Source organism: Abrus precatorius, unplaced genomic scaffold, assembly GCF_003935025.1.
Source record: "Abrus precatorius isolate BTA unplaced genomic scaffold, Abrus_2018 Scaffold11, whole genome shotgun sequence".
Lineage (NCBI taxonomy): Eukaryota > Viridiplantae > Streptophyta > Magnoliopsida > Fabales > Fabaceae > Abrus > Abrus precatorius.
This window is the reverse complement of record NW_020874303.1, coordinates 25,084,642-25,102,732: the sequence shown is the minus strand read 5'-3', so window position 1 is coordinate 25,102,732 and position 18,091 is coordinate 25,084,642. Positions and strand designations below refer to the sequence as shown.

Below are 18,091 nucleotides of genomic sequence, written 5' to 3'. Positions count from 1 at the left end.
CTCTTCGGAATTAAATAGTAAAAAATGGTTTGTCATTCATTAGTGATTTTATGGAATTCGAATAAAAATACTTTTTATAAAAAAAAAATTAATTTAAAAAAAACTAAAATAAAAGTATATAAACAGTATGTTGCGTTTTGGCTTAGTTTATCGGAGTAGAGAGTAAAATGTTTGTCTTTTCTTAATTTTTTTCAAAAGAAACTTTAATTGTGATTGACCATCAATCTATCTCAAGATAAAGGGTTTATATTGATTTAAAGAAAATTTAATTCCATTAATTAAGTTAGTGTAGATTGTGTTTACATGCTTAGATTCGAATTAAATTAAACGAGTACTCAGTGACTCCATTAGCACATGCGATTATGGAAAGAGTTAAAGATTTAATTTTTACTAAACACAAGCATAAAGAAGAGCTATGCCTAAACTCTAATTTTAAAATAGTTAACACTAATATGACGATCGAACACGATAACTAATTAGATAATTGAAATTTGATAACTAGCTCCTGGAATTGTTAGTAATTTTTTTTTCTTATATATACAATATGATACTGTAAAAGAGATGATTATCTAAATAAATTAATTTGAAGTTCTGTTTTAACTTTTTTTCAAATATAAAATGAGAAGTCGTTTCAGTCAGAAGAGATGATTATCCAAATCAATTCACTTGAACTATTTCTCGAATTATGTATTGAAAAGTAAACTATACATTAAATTTGATGAACTAAATCCAATCAATATATTTTGATTGATTTACAATCTAATTTTCCTTAACTAGAAATGAACCAAAGAGACTTGTCATTACTTTAATTGGAATACATAAATTTAATATTCTAACTTAGATAGATGCTGATGATTAGCTATTCTTTATTTGGACGGGAGAAAATATAACAGGTAGAATAGAATGATTTAAAATTTGAATTAAAAAATAATAATAATAATATATTTAAATTTTTAATTCAAAGATTTCTTTTTATTATATTTTTTTCATTTTAGGGAGAAAAAAAATAAATTTAACTTTTTATCATTATTTGTTTCTGTCAAAATGAAGATTAAAGTGGATGGTCAAAAGTAGATAAAAGGCGACGAACGAGTGCAAGCCCTAGTCCAGGCCTCGGACACTTTTACAAAAGGTATTTCATGAAACACATTTCAATTCTACTTGGTCAATGGATAAGAATAAATTTTCTCCCTTTTCAACCTCTTTTCGTTGTTGAAAGAAAGCCTGAAGAAACCAGAATATAGACCCAACCCTTATTTTAGTGATAGCTGTGTCCACCTCAGCTTCGTGCATTATGAAATTGACTAGCGTCATACATTTAGGTGGACCATTATATAACTCGGTGAATGCATTAGGAAAAGCTTGTCTGCTGAATATGCATGATCCATGTATTCTTTCTAATATATACTGGTGGATCTAATTTAACGTCAAATTTATGTTAGGTGTGTACTTCAAATTTTTCTTTGTGATAAATTGTCATCGTATACAAACATTTCTGGCAAATTTTTTAAAAATGTTTCATTTTGATGTGAAGAAAGGAAATTTAACCTTATTAAAAAAATATTATATTACCAAATTTTTAAAAAGTGAGTCACTCTTACGTTACTTGTGATTTTGTGTAAAGTGTAGACTGTTAGTTTGTGACGGTTCTCACTATTCGTTAATTCTTGTTAAAATAATAAAAATATGGAACAAAAAAAAAATCGAGTTAGTTCTTAAATAGCTTTGATCTTTATTAAATATCCCTCAAATTGAATTAATATCTATATGAATTAGTTGCAAAAATGTTACTGAAAGTAAGAACGATGTTATTTGTAGATTAAATACACGTATTAAATAATTAGAGATTTGGTATGGAAAAGCTATAATTTTGATTTGGAATTAATTATAAAATTCACTATGGAATGACTAGGAATATTGTTGAAAATTATATGCAAATAAGTTACGAATACTATTGAAAATTATACACAGATTAGTTATGAATACATATGTTTTAGTAGCATATATAGTTATGAATTGAAATGTTCTTAATTAACTACTTTGTCATTAAATTTATTATGATGTAAACGATATTTAATTCAATTAGATAGTTTTGCTGGTTCTTAGTTAATAACAACTTTCACTTGAAGACTTTTGTATATGTACTCTTCTGTACAACTTGCGCTGAAAGTAGATTAAATGATATTCACTTCTTCTTGGGAGAGATTACGTTTAATAAAATGTGGTAGTTTTTTTTTTTAAAAAAAAAAAACAAATTGGGTATAGATTAACAACAAATGGCTGTAAAATCATAAAATTAGTTGGTGAAGAGATATTCCAAAATAATAGCAAATTTTATTTAATTAAAAAAATGAAGACTGGATATCAAATTATTTTAAAATTAACTTTGATAGAAGTTATTTCGCTTAATAACTTTTTATAAATGTTGAATTTTATTAATTTAATTATTAAGTTAAAAGTTTTTTTAAAACAGATGAAATATAAAAAAAAAAACATACAAATTAAAAGTATTTAATAATTTATTAAATAGTTTTATTATATTTTTAAAATATAAATAAATATTAAATATCTGCACACGTTTGATTTATTTAAAACTCAACATACATAATTAATATAAATATATAGTTGAATTGAAAACAATGTTTATAAAGTTGTTAAAGTTTTTCTTTAAATAATTTCATCTCCGTTGAAAATTTAAACTTGCCGATTACATAATTAACACATACACTAAGGAAATAACTTTGACAAGCGAATATCTTGTTATTGACCTTGTTGATGAAAGAGTAAATAGGCTAAATGTCGCAACCGGGCGGTCACAACGGTACAGCGAAAAACGTTTTTAAATATATCAGGGAGTTGCTACCAAAATTTATTTTAAGAAAAACTTTGGAAAAACTTAAATATAATACGATCTTTGAAACTAAAAATGAGTTCGGGAGTCATTTACGTGTAGGGAAGGTATTAGCACCCTACAACATCCGTTTAAAAAAAGGTTACCTAAAATTAATTGTGCAAATTCATTCTAATTTTGAAAAATATTTATTTAACACCTAAACATTAATTATTTTATTTTAGAAGAAGAAATATTATTTATTGAAATATTATTTGGGTTATTTTAAAAATTATTTTGACTTGACGGGTTCGGTTCCCGCTCCTACGTATCTCCAGATGCAATGGAGAACTCAAAGTCATGTAGTTCTATCTAAAAATTATGAAATTAGTTGATTATAATCAAGTTTGATAAAATAAAATTTATTTTTAAATTAAAATTATTTCATAAGATTATAATGTTTAAGATACAAGATAACGCGGTTATACATGTACCCTACGAGAAACAATACAGAAGGTGAAGGAAAATCACACAACTATATATCGTTAAAAATATTTTATTCGTAAATGAAGTATTTGAATTTGAATTTTGATTATAATTAACGTTGAAAGAGAATTTAAGATATCGTAAGCTATACATAAATCTTTTATAATTTATTGAATAATCGAAGGTAATGTAAATTACACATCGATGATGTAAAAAAAAAATTATAAATAAGTAAAGAGATGTTTAGTTATTTAATTGATCGAAATTAGAAATATGACTTAAGAAATTTTAAAATATGAAATTAATCTTATTTAATGAAAGGAGTAAATATATATTTGAATTGATTAAAAAATATTTAATAAGAAATAAATAAAATTTTGTTTGATAAATTTATATTGTATAGAATCTAAAGAAACGTAGGTACACATAGGTTCTAACAATTTACGGTGCATGAAGGTAGAATAGCTACACATTAGCATTATAAATTATTTTATTAATAAAACAATTTAGATTTAAATTAGTTGATTGATTCGTAAGTAAGTTAGTAATTAGAAAGAAAATATACTTTGATTTATTATTAAAGTGGTTAACTAATTAATTTAAGACAATACATGATAAACTAATATTACATAAAGTCTTGGTAACGTAGGCACACATAGACTTTATCAATTTATAATACATGACAATAAAGAAGTTATACGTTATTATTATAAATTGATGCAATTATATTATTATTTAAATTATTGATTATACAACAAAAAGATAAAAATAAGAAACATAAGTTATTCATCAAAACAAATAGAAACAAGACATGTATATCAAATTACATTCTAAATCTACACAAAATAACAAAGAAGAATAATGGTACAATAATAATGAATAAATAATGAAATAGATTTTAAAAAAATCTAAAAATTATAAAAAGTAATTTGTTGTATTTATTTTTTATTTAATTTTTTTATGAAGAGAAACACCTTTTATAAGTGGAAATAGAAATCAAATAAAATATTAAAATAAATGCTAATATTATAAAAGTAACATAAAATAAAGTAAATTGAATTTAAAGGTATATATATAAAAAAAGATAATAGACTAATTTTACTGAAATAAGTTAAAACAAAAATAATAATCAAAATAAAAATATATATATATATATGTATATAAAAAATAAGCTAAAAAAAAAAGAGCCTAAAATGAATTTTTTTTTTTTTAAGTGTGAGCTATCGAGCCCAAAACCCAAATAAATAAAAAGCAATAACATATTTAACATAATATAATGATGGAAAAAAAAAGCGCCGAATATTGCAGTGGAATTCAATTTTGAATAGTGCAGTGGTACACGCACTCATTCCTCTCGACATTCAATGCGTCGAGAGGTCCTTTCAACTTTATTTTAATTATAATATATATAAAAGATAACCATGAGATATAAAACATTATGAAGCGGTTCGGAATGAATAGCTTTATGTTTATATCATTTAGTTCCTATTCCTAAGTTCATTTTTATAAGAGTCTACCAGAGTTTCGACTAGAGCAAGATAACTTTCGTATGCAAAGCAAAAAGAAAGAAGAAAAGAAGGAGAAAAATACCTTAAATACAGTTAGCAAACATTCTCGATCTAAACCAAAATGAAGAGAATGAGGTTAATGATTGGTTTCTTCTTTTATCTCTTTCTTCTCCTTGGTATATTTTCAAGAGTTTGTTGTTTCCTTTCTTAAAATTTTTTTTTTCTCTTTCTAAAATTTTTTTTGCTTTCTTCCTCCGAAAAAATTTCCCTCACCGCATCTCTTGCTTGAGATTTTATATTGGGTTCATTTAGAGTTTTTACAAAATGCCAAAAATCTGAGTTTTTTCCTTTTTCATGCTTAAATCAGTTTTTGATGCTGGGTATGAGCCTGTATACTACAGATTTCCGTTTCCGTGAGCCAAACTTGTTTTTTCCAAAAATTTTCATTTTTCTGTAAAACAATTTTATTTTATTTTTTAAATTTTTTTAAATTTTTTGAGGTAATCCTGGGAGATAAAAAAAATGGTATTCCCACTAAAGAAATGGTTGATTATAGTAATTAAAAGATGATATTGATTATATATAATGTAAACACATTAAATATATTTTACTAATAAAATTTTAAACGTTTGATTTTAAAATTTTAAAAGTGATTTTTATATAAAAAAAACTTATTTACATGTTTATTTTTTTATTATAATAAATATTTTTAATTAAACATTTCAAAATAATTAAAAATAAAAAACGACATATCCAACTTTAAATTATTTTTTTGTCGACAACTTTAAATTATTTTAAACAGTAAGTAATGCATTAAAAAGAAGCAAGTTTTGTTTTTACTAAAAAAACATAAAATTTCTTTGCTATTCACTTGCTTTGGACACGACCGGTGTAATATTGACAATATTTGTGGGTACATAGTACAGTAGGCCAGGCCTGTTATAATGGGCCAAGACTGTTTTAATTAAGGTCCCAACATCATTTTTAAAAGAAAATTAATTGAGGAACACTACAAAGTGTTGGATGGAGAAATATAGAAAACATTTAAAAATATTTATGTAAAATTAGTTTAAATAATTTTTTTTCTTAAGTGAATTTTACATCTTCTCTCTTAATTTTTTTTTCATACTTAATATTATTTTCTCAACTTCTATATTCAACGTTCTTTAACTTTTATATTTAACCGTCTCCCTTATCTGATACCCAACTTTCATCTTTTTTTCTTACCTTTCTTTTCACTCCACCCTATGTCTAACTTCTCTCTTCTTCTTTCCATTCTTATCCTACCTCATACCTATCTCTCACTCATTTTTCCATATCCAACTCTCTATCTTCCACTGTTTATATATTACTGCTTTCCTTATTTCTGTCTATCTTCAGTTCTTTCTTTTCCTACACCTAGCTTTCATCTCTTCAAATATACAAATTTTGCTTGTATCAAAATAATTTGCTTAAGTGAATCTACAAAATTTACTTAAACTAATTTTGCATGAAAATCTTTTATCATTTTCTATATTTTTGCTTAAGCAAGTTTATTTTCACTTAAGCAAAAATAAAACTGGACATTCAGTTCCTGTATTAACTGGAGTGAATCCGCATTCCAAAGTGTTTATAGAGGGGCATATTTTAGAGTTATATATTTTTATTAATCAATATTTATAGATTTTAAAATAGAAAAATTAAAATAAACAGATCAGTATATGTTTTGTTCAAGTTATACACTGATATATAACTGTATTTGAAGTATTATCCACTTTAATGCTCGTGGTCTCGCAATTTTATTTTTGAAAAGCGTTTTAATGGGTTCAAGGAGGTAGACATTTATAATTTATCTTTCAATATGAGCTTTGAGGTACGAAACAAAAGCCCCATATGAGTGTTTATTATCAATATTTTGTTCAACTTTCATTAGTTTACCGCATCTAAAGTATTTTTCGCTTTGACACTCATAAGCCACGACTTTAAATTTTCCTTTAAAAGACATATTGGTAGGTTAAAGAAGGTGAGTGTTTATAAATTTAGTATATTGTCATATATTATACTTTTAATCGATGTTCTTTTAATTTATTTTTTACTATTAAAATAATTATTACAACGATATCATATTTAACAACTTTGTCAAATAAATACATTATAAAACACCATATTTAAGTTAGCTAAAATACAAGTAATGAATGTATCCTGCTGATAATATGATTGGTTATTGCAATTAATAAATCATTACTTGTGCATATGAGTCCGAATACAAATATATGTCTTTATAATACAAATAAGGATTTGGATTACATAATGCCATATACAAATTTTATCCACTGTGATTCTAAATTTCGTGGGTGTTATAAGAATTTTCTTTCCATTTTAAATCATAGCATCCTATTTCGCTTCGCTACACACTAAAGAAAAATTATTCCAAATTTACAAATGAGGGTGCATTTTTTATTAATTTAAATTAAATTCTTTATAAATTTAATTACTCCTTTCAACTTAAGGATAAATACATTTTATCATTTTTATTAAGGATATATAATTTTTATTATATATATGGGTTCTAAACTTGAACGAAACCTTGTAATTAAATTGAGGAATGGGATTCTGAATGAAACGAGAGACAGTGCGCACAATGCACACATTCAGGAAAACGTACGAAGCGCGCAGCTGTAAATCTCTTGGATATGGTTTTTACTAAGCCCACGACAACAAAAGGAGACAAGGATCTAAGACCACCTCGTATTATGGAGTTTGGAGGCTTATCATTGTGACCACTTCCACCATAGCGATGACAAGTGCCAATTCTCTTTCTTCTGTCTCGGAATTCATGTGACTTTGGGCAGGGATGAGGGTTCCACGACTTTAATTGCCCCTGCATCTGCATGTATGCAGCTCCCGCAAGACAATTCAACCAAAGCAACTTGTACCAAAACTCTCTCCTGCAAGATTCTCACGTTGCATTAATTACGTATACCAAAATGCTTCGTGCACAACGTTTTATGTACGTTACTTTTACAGCAGTAAATTTGTTTATTAACGGCTAAATCATTAGTATTTAAGAGTGTCCACAACTAGGTTGATTAATGGGCTAATAGTCAATTTTAAAGCATAAAAAAAACATTGGCTTGTAACTTTTAATTAATTATATCAAAGATAAAATTTTAATAAAATAATACAGTACCAAAACTCTGTCCATTATTCAAAAAACTATACCTAATAAAGTTTGTCCACTAACAGTGGTTCCGTATGCGTGGATCTCAGTTAACCAATGGATTTGTAACTTTTCTTTCGTGCGTACAACCCCGTGGACCTTAACTTAATTATTTATTTTCATGCAGCTTATCTTTCTGATCTCTGTCTCGCTTATCGTTGCATATTGTTGGTTGGTCCATGACACCCAAATTTATTAGTCCAGCCTGTCTACAAACTAGTTTGGTAGTGTTGCAAAATTGGACGTACTTAGTGAGATATCTTCCTATGTACTATTTTCTTTAATATATTGTGTATCTGTGAGTGTGCACTATCCAGAAATAATGAACAAGGATTGGTAATCGTTTTCATGTTTTGTCCTTTTACGTAGGAAATGAGTGAATCAGCTCTAGCTATTATTGCACATTGTTGCCGATGTTTCGCCTGTTTCCGCGTCTGTATCTCAAGCAGTAACTAGAGTATGTCTTGTATGTCCTCATTTCCATTGAATTTAATTATGTTCGCTATACCCTGAATATAAAAACATATATATAACACTCGATGTACGTTTAGTTACTTTACGTGTCGGGGGTACAGTTTCAAACTCTCTTCGCAGACCTTTATTCTTTATTTATATTATGTTTAATTTTGTTACACTATAAATGTAAATTTTTTTACACTCTCACATAATTAGAATACATAAAAAATATAATTTTTATATTACTTATTTTAGAAAATAACAATTCTTATTGATATCAGTGATATGTTAACACTGTCATTATATTTAAATTAAACTCTTTGTATTAATGGTCTATACGATGATTTATGAGTTGGAAACTTTAGGAACAGTTTATACGCATGGTATTACATTGTTTTATACACAAACTGAAGGTTGAAATAACTACATGTTGTGAGGGAAATTCAACTACCGAACCATAGTATAAACAAGGTTTTGAGATTAAAAGTGCATATAACAAAGTTAAACGATATACCAAACTCTTGACTATTTTACTATGGCAAGTAGGGAGAAAGTATGCAACAGTGTGATCCGAACCCTCGCTACACATGCTCTATGTAAAACTTTATCTCGAGGCAAACAACAATTTCAACAAACGGCGCTTTCATGTTAGGAATCTGACAGCACATTCAAAAGTAAAGAAAGCACGGCATTATCAAACTTTTCTATGGCAGGGCACCTAATTAAGTAACAGGTAAGAAATTTTATTACTCTTGAACAGCAACAGTCTTCAGCAGCAGCTTTAGTTTTAAATGCTTATCATTTGAATTGAAAATGCTACTATATATGTGACCATCTGGGACTGAAAACGCCACTCATGTCGCCATTATAATAAAGATGAAATACACTAGAGCTGAAAAAGAAGGAGAAAAAAAAAACAGAATAAAACTTTAGCAAAGGGTAAGAATTCTTATTATTTTAAAAAGAAAACAAGCCATTGTGGTCCCGATTCCCTCTGTGAAGTTGCAATCACTCCCAGGTACAAAAACAGAGATCTCAAAATGGGTCCGAAAAATATCTTTGATAAAGAAGTTTGAGTCATTGGGACCTTTCAACGTTTCAAATATTTTACAATATCACCAAATTTTCACAATTCAAATGCTCACTAACTTGTGGTGAAAATTAAAGAACTTGACACATTGATGAAAGAAGAAAACATACCCAAAAAAAAAAAGCAAAGGAAGAATGGTGCATGCAGGGATATAATACCGGGATTTCGCTATTCTTGCTTGCGCTGACCTGAACTCAGTTAAGAAAGAAAGAACATAAACAATGTATATAGGTGTCTAGTGATAATATATAAAAGTACTACATTTTATTTTCCAATAAAATTAGTTGCTTCACTATTACTATTATTATTCCTTTGCCATAAGCTAAGAGACAGAACCACACTTAACTACAAAACAGACACAAAAAAATTCAACCCTACAATTCAAAGTTACGTTTTGTCTTTTTGTTTGCTCTCTTAGGAAATTAAAAAAAAAATAAAAAATCCCATCTTATCTTCCATGCTTCCTTTTCACATCCAGCAGATTTAATGAAGGCCGTACCAAATTCACGTTACAGTGATTTGTCCATTAACTATGGATCTAACTCCTTTCTTTTCATTCTGACTCCATCACTATCTTTTCCTATTATTGTGTTCTCCACTTCTCCAAATTTTCACAATTCAAACGCTCTTGGATGGACCAGAGGATTAAATGTTATCTTCTTCAGTTTTGGTACTTCAGCATTGGTGAAAATGAGAAAACTGGACCGTGCAATTGTTGCCATAATCGGTGACTTTCCTTCTCTTCAAGTCCTGCTTTTGTATCATAGTGGAAGCAACGTTGATTCCGTTGGTTTTTTCACTTTCCATGCTCAGAAAATGCTCGTCTAACACATTAACCGGTGTATCTGAACTTGAATTCACATTGAACACAGATTCGTACTCCTCTCTTACTATGTCTTGTATGACATTATAACCCTGCATCACACTTTCCTGCAGTAATGATCATGCCCTCTATTATCAATAATAATAACCACTCATTTATCCGAGACAATTTATTAGGCTTGCATAAAAGGAAAAAAATGAAATATAATGAAAAGAATGAAAGAATGTATACTTTATTAACATAGGAACAATTGGATATTGCTCTTAAGAAGCATGGATATTGGAAGGGAAACAACTCATGTGAAGCATAAAGAAGGGATGAAGCAGCAACTATTGATGGCTTGAAATCCAAAACCTTTATCTCTGAAAAACAAAATGAAAGAAATATTATTTAAGTATAATTCAAGATTAATTAGCAATCAAATTAACTCATTTTGGTCATGTTGTTCAAGTCAACTAGGCATTGACTATACCTCTTTGTGACTTCAATATAATCTCAGATGTTCTATCTTTCAGAACCTTCTTCAATGTTGGGTCTTTGAGGCCGAACAGATTGATGAAAAAAGGAATGAAAGAGAAGGGGGTGATCGAACGCATTCGCCACTGAAGAGTCCCCAAGACGAGGGCTTCCATTCTTTGTATTGTTTGTGTCTCAAAAATGACAGTATCACCATGGTTTAGAAGAGCCTAGCAATAAGTAACATGAACTTCAGTGAATATTGAACACCAAACTCTCATAAATCATATTACTAAGAAGACGAAACACCTTACTTGGACATCAGTGGCAGAGTACTCTGTTTTCAACATCTTGGCAGCTAGAGAAAAGCAAGAGATTGCAAGGAGCTTGTTCGCCCATGGCTTTGGTTGCTGTTACATATATCCAATATGAGTTAGATCTTGAGGAATCATAATCTAATTGATAATATTCAATCTTGGTTAATATTCTTCAGATAACAACACTACTAATCATAGTCATCATTAATCAAACAGCGTAAAGTAAAATTCATTACCAAAATTCCTTGGTTAGCTAGGAAGCGATCTAAATAGTTGATAGCTAGGTAAGGAAGAACTGGATCGAAGGTGCAGGACAACTGCACAGAACAAACCAATTCAACCCACGTTAATTCAGACACAAACATCATTATTTCTAAACAATAACGTCGAAGGTTTTTCTTACCTGCGAGATAAAAGAGACGACATCTCTTCTAACAGAAATGTCAAAGTCTGTGGCTTTAAGAGACTGACAGTAATTCGGAGGTGGGATGTGGTCAGATTCAATGAGAAAGAGGGAAGGGACAGCGTCACAGGGCAGGTCGTGGAAGTTTCCAAGAGGGTTTTCAAGGTCAAACTCCATGGACAAGTGTTTTGTGATGTTGTTCTTAGTGGTGTTGAGAAGCAAGAAGAAGTAGAAGCATTGTAAAAGAGACTGTGGTGTGTGATAAGGTAAAGCCACAGAGAGTTTTCAGCTATCTTCAAATGAAAGCTACGAAGGAGTTTCAGTTCTTTTGGTTTTTCTAGCTCTATACCCTCTCTTTATTAGTGTTTTTGCGTGCGCGCACACACATCTCTCTCTCCTCCTTCTCTGTCTCTGATTGGCAAATAAAATATGGGAAATAGGGTTGGTTTGGTCCCTCACCTGTGCAGTGCTCGGGGTTGCATGAAATGAGAAAATGGCGCTACGCTAGTAGCTTATGCTGTGCCACAACACAACACTTAGTTGAGAAGGGTTAATAACCAAAAGTTCTGGTCAGCTCTGTTTTCCAGGTAGCTTGAGACTAAAATTTACCCCTTCCCTTCGTTTTTACCAGAATTAAATAACTAATTTATTAAAATTTAAAAATATATGTCGTAAATATATAATATATTTTCAAAATATTTATAATACTAAATAATTAAATTTTATAATTTATAAATTTAGTAAATGAATATATTACTTCCGTTCTTATTTATAAAAAATAAATATTTAATTCATTAAAATATATAAAATAATTATTTCTTATAAATAATTTTAAAACCAGTGTTTACTTATATAGGTTAAATTCATGATTTTTATATTTTATTTTAGTAAATTTTATTATCATGTCATAAATTTTTACAAACAAATATTAAATAAATATTTTTAGTCAACGAAAATTTTCAATAATACTCACCATTTTGGTAGAAGGCGTGCCTTCTGTCAGAGTAATAGCTAGCAATATTAAATAAAATGAGATTGCCTTGTATAGCTCTCGTGATAAATCCAGTAACACTACCGTGTAATAGAATAATATTTTACGAGTGCGTTTAAAGATACAATTTTTTAACGTGTGTCTAATTAATAAATTTTTATTAAAAATTATAAAATTTAATATTTGAAATTTATTAATAAAAATTTACCTATTGTGTTTTAAAACACATGCTAAAAAACAGTTAAAGATATAATAAATTTGTTTTAAAAATTATAAAATGTTAATTATATATTTTTTATTGTAAATCTTCCAATTATTACAAGTAACGGAGCATTGCGTTTCTTGTGATGCGAGTGATCAGTATTTCGAAAATCGTCGAATCAGAATTTTGAACAGAAAAACAAGTCGAATTCTTATGATAGGGACACGTTGGGCTTCGGTTTGGCATAGTTTATACGTGGACCATCATCATTACTAAATTCCACTTCATCCGAAGCCAATGCCTCTATTTGTTGAGAGAGTGAAGTGAGGCATAGAATGTCAATTTTTACCATTTCGGAAAGTAAAGAGGGATCACAATTGCATTTATTTAGACTCAACAGAAATTTGTAGAAAATATTTATAATTGGTGAAAGAATTAGTTATTAAATGAATATGAATTTCAGTGTAATTATTTTTAAAAATTACTCAAAATGAGTATCGGTTTATATTTTACTATTTGTCTCATCTCGAATTCATGTATTTTGAAATATGTTAAAGTCAAAGTAAATTTAATAAAATTACACAATTTGATATTTTTATTGTTATTTTAATTTTACAAATTATATATAATCAGTATTAATGTATAGTTTTACAAATGCTAGTTGTGAAAGTTAGGATTAAAATTAATTTTACAATATTAAAAAAGTTAAATTAATTAATACTTATAAAGTAAAAAGACTAATTTGATGTATTATTCCCCTTTTCAACTTCAGACAGTTGTAGAATTGTATGACAACTTATATCATAATTAAGATTTAAAGAATAGCTCAATGCTAATCTGTATGATGCGATAAAGAAAAACTCGGTTCTAATTAATTGAAGAAAGGGATTGGTGTTGCTGATTTAATTATTGATTCTTAACTAAATTTTATGAAATTGAACAGACAAGATTAATTGAAGGAATTTAATGGAAAATTAAGGTTAAAAAGTATTATTCAAATCAAGCTTAAATTAACATCTACCTATTTACATAAACTAGAAGCCTATCATAAATATAAAACAAATTTCATTTTGTGCTGAAATTCCGAATGTAGCTATAGCATTTCGCATGACATAACTCTCCACTTTCCTCAAGCTGAACCTTCAATTTTGTAATTATACATGTCTCCAAACTTAGTTCACCAATTACATGTTAGAGCAAGGAGTGCCATATGTGCTTAGTTTGAAAATTTGCAATTTACATCATTTTGCTTTCATCATGAACTGTGTCATAATATAGCAGGATAGATAATGTTTGAAATCCTTCCTTGCACGTTTTGAACCACAAAGTGTGTGAAACTGAGAAAAAAATAGGTAAGCTATTGAAAGAGATCATGTTTCTTATCCTAGGTTCATAACAGGCATATGTACCCACACCATTAAATAACCATTAAATAGTCGGGTAGATTTCTATAAATAAGTGCAACTGCTACAGTGGCGTGATGCTTCTCTTACAGCTGTGCAAACTTTAAATTACAAACCCTATTTTAACCCAAACATGAAACACGGGACCATCCTGTAAGAGCCTTAACCTACTTGTCCAACGTATACGACGTACATGTCTCTTTATGTACCTACCACTCAGTGTAATGCATACTAACTTAATTACTCTAATCCATGCATCCACATACAAATTATATACCTCCACACACGGACACACACACCCACACATATTTGGTGGTCACTAACTATAAGCATAACTTGCACTCATTATGAGAAAGGACACAATGCAACTTTAAAAACTTTCCTGTTAAAAAGAAGTGTCAAATAATTTCTGATAAGTACTTTTGTGTGTGTGTGTGTTGTGTCTTACTATATCTTTCTATGCGCTATTTTTCAATAATCGTCCTACTATTTTAAAAACGTATTAAATAAAAATGTGTTTATTTCTTATTTTTAAAAAACATTAGAGTTACTTAATATTCTTTGCTTAGTAATTAGAGGTAAAAAATTAAAAAATTATTTGTGTGTTTAAACTCTAATTTTGTGGGGTCCGTATTGGTGCTTCTCCCTTTTCAACAGGTTGTGGAGAAAGGGGTTGAAAGCAAACATCAAGTCCCACTCTGAACCCTGGAGCGCGAAAACGATCATATAGTCTAGTCATTGTTAAAGGGGAAAATGGCACAACCTACTACGGTTCTCAAATCAATAGCACCAACTTTTGAAACAATGAAACCGATTCATTTAAAACTTTGCCCCATCGCTTTGGGGACCTGACCTGAAACCACATGGAGGCACGCAGTTCCTTTTATTCACCCTTTTGCAAGGGACAACAATATAATACAAAAATAAAACTAATAAAACTTTATTCCTAGCTAGATCTTCAGCAACAAGAGACAATATTGAAACATCCTTGCCATAACGAAAGTCACGAGGACTTCATCTGATGGTTGGGAATTAAAATCTTTAGCTCTTCACTTTTTGCCCTTGAGTTATCGATCTAAGCAAAACTAGGGGCTCCTGAATTGTAAGCATAGACACCTGTCTCTGGGTCTGCCTTATCACCCTTATATTGGTCAAAGGACGAATATATCATCAATTTTTTGTTAGTATGATCGGGGGACATGTGCCATTAAGATGCAGGAAAACTTAGTTAGGGAGACTTCGGGATCTTGACTAACTTAATTTATAGGAATAATCTAAATTATCACACAAGATAAATAATTTTATGTTAAGTAAATTAACGAAATTAAGGTATTATATTGTTTTTCCATAAATGCCGTTTTATTAATCTATGTAAAATAGAATAACTTATAAATAATATTAATAAAGGAGATTAGATACCGGTGCTCTAGTCAAGTTAAATTTGTTATCTAACATTTCACAAATTCATTGAGCTTAGTGCTACAGTGTATAAGCATAGCATATCTCTAATGACAAGTAATTCATGTGATCTTTTCTAATATCCGGCGCAGTGATTTAAAAAGATAGTAATATTACAAAAAAGATGTTTTCCTCTCATCCTTTGATTTTTGGAAAATTAATTGTATCATTAAAATAGTGTTTCTTGAAAAATATTGAGCTGTTATGTTGGTATATAAAAATATTGAGCAGCTATATTTAAATCAAATATTGGGAAATTAAATAATAATTAAAACAATCAAATATACTGGGGGTGGAAAAAATGTTTTTAACAAAAATAAATAATTATCTTTCTAATATAAATTAAATTAAACTTGCTTAAATGTTTTAACTTACTTTTAGAAAAAGTATTGAACACTTTTATTTTTAGTAAGGTAAATATTGTTTTCAACAAATTTTTATAATTTAACTTCTTCTTCTTGTGTGTTTGCGCGCACAAAAAAAAAACTCTAAATAATTGTATTATTTTAATATTGACCACAGAAAAAATCACTTTATTCTATCTATCATTTCTTTCATTTGATGAAAGTTATTTTAAGTTAAGTAATTATTTTATATTTAAATTATTGATAATATTCAGACCACGTGACATCTGAATATCGATGGCCTTAGACAAAAAGATATTATTTTTTATTTAAAATAATTTTATGTATAAAAAATTACTAGCTAAATTAACTTGAACTAAAGATCTCGATAAACATACAAATAAAATAAATTAAACTTATTACATAAGTTAAAATTATTTTATATATCTCAATTTTTTAGAAGCTTATCTAACTTATCTATACGAACATATAAACTTGTCATGATTTTTTTTTCGTCTTAAAGCAGTTTAACAATTGAGTTTTATAATTGATAAACTTCCATACATAAAAGCTAATATAAAAGGGAGCTTATGAGAAAATATTAATAATTAAAAGAGACCAAAATATATTAAAATATTATTTTTAATTACAAATAGAAAAAAATAATTAACCCATCACAGGAAAATTTATTATATCTTTCATAAATTTGTGAAGCTTTATGCACGCATGCACAATTTTTTTTAAAGAATGTGACATTGTTATAATTTTTAAATAATTTTGTTGATATACTTCTTTTGGATTAATTTTAAATAATTAAGAGTAAATATTTCTAATTAAAAATAAAAAATCACTAAAATTTAATTTTAAAGAGCTGTTTTAACATCTCGTTTTAAAATGAGAAAGAAAAAAGTTGCAGTTGTACACAAACCTATTATTTTATTCGTATTTAAAAAGTATGAGTAAAAATATACGTACAAAGAACTACTTAGCATCAATAAATCTCAATCAAATTAAGCATAGAAATACAGAGGAAAAGTAGGCAGGACCTCATTGTCCATGAAGGGTTCACTGGCTCTCCAAAGTTTTCTTAAAATTTGAAACTTTGCATGTTAAATGAAATAAAATACTTAGATTTTAATTTTGATTTGGCCATAACCATGTGTATAGCCTTTCCATTTGGTCCCTCCAACAAACTTGGCCTATCTCCACCACTCCAGATAAGTTTTAATTAATGTGATAAGATAATTGAGTTGTGAGACAAAAAGCTTTGGTACATTGCAAAATGCAAAATGGCTTTTCAAGTGTTTCATCACTTCGAAACCACTTTGAAGAACGTTCTATGTGTTTGGGGTTGCTTCAAGTTTGCTCTATCTCTCTGCTACAAATATACATATTTTTGCGGAGTACTCCTTTTGCTTTCCTTGTTGGGTGTTATCTTCTTTGACGAAAACCACAGATTCTCTTTCGCTGCCTTGATGCAAGAGAAAGTGTAAAGAGACCCATCATTTTTTTTCCTTGTTGAAAGACTAGTACTTGTTTCTTTTCTCTTTTCCTTTCTTTCACTGTCTTTGAATTATAAATACATGTTTAAGAGTAATCAATAAAAATTTTAATAATTTTAAAATTTTAATTCTTTATATTTAAAAATTATTTTAATTATTAAATAAAAATAAATATTTTTAAAATGATATTGATACATACTTTTTTATTTAGTGCTTACTTTATAAAGCAATTTTTTTTAAAAAAGTTAGTTAAAAGGTATTACAAAACTTTAAAAATATATACCTCTTTTGATATATTTAACAAATTTTTAATCAAATTATACAGATCAAAATAATTGTTAAAATTAGTTAATGAATTGTTTTTTTTAAATAATTATAATTTCAAGTTTAAGTTAATGAAAGTTAAATTTTATATTAGAATAATTATAAAAATAAAAAAAAATCTATAATCAAAACTAAATATGTGAAAAAATTAATAAATATTTCTAAAATTTTGTAAATAATCTTATATAAAAATTTATAATATTTAATATAATTTTTAAAAGTTTTTAGAGATACATTAAAAAATTATATATATATATATATATATATAGAGAGAGAGAGAGAGAGAGAGAGAGGTTGAT

At 28.0% G+C, this 18,091-nt stretch overlaps 1 protein-coding gene across 2 annotated transcripts; it reads right to left on the bottom strand.

Annotated features, from left to right (window-relative positions):
• Positions 1-10,195: 10,195 nt before the first annotated feature.
• On the bottom strand, positions 10,196-12,075 carry LOC113856152 (putative cyclin-D6-1). Of its 2 annotated transcripts, XM_027487845.1 has the most exons (6): positions 11,569-12,075; positions 11,402-11,482; positions 11,163-11,258; positions 10,865-11,078; positions 10,624-10,754; positions 10,196-10,499 (listed from the first exon to the last, which is right to left on the bottom strand). In XM_027487845.1, exons 1-6 carry the CDS (start codon positions 11,743-11,745, stop codon positions 10,245-10,247), a joined length of 954 nt encoding a protein of 317 aa, XP_027343646.1. In that variant the 5' UTR covers positions 11,746-12,075; the 3' UTR covers positions 10,196-10,244. The 2 variants fall into 2 exon arrangements, with proteins under 2 accessions (XP_027343646.1, XP_027343647.1); XM_027487846.1 differs by lacking the exon at positions 11,402-11,482.
• Positions 12,076-18,091: the final 6,016 nt, after the last annotated feature.

Excerpts from the sequence above, each read along its gene's own strand:
- LOC113856152 (XM_027487845.1), bottom strand. The coding sequence starts at position 11,745 with ATGGAGTTTGACCTTGAAAACCCTCTTGGAAACTTCCACGACCTGCCC. Across the intron at positions 11,079-11,162 it reads ACTCTGCCACTGATGTCCAA|GCTCTTCTAAACCATGGTGA; the intron begins GTAAGGTGTTTC and ends ACTTATTGCTAG. Across the intron at positions 10,500-10,623 it reads ATTGTTCCTATGTTAATAAA|GAAAGTGTGATGCAGGGTTA; the intron begins GTATACATTCTT and ends TCATTACTGCAG.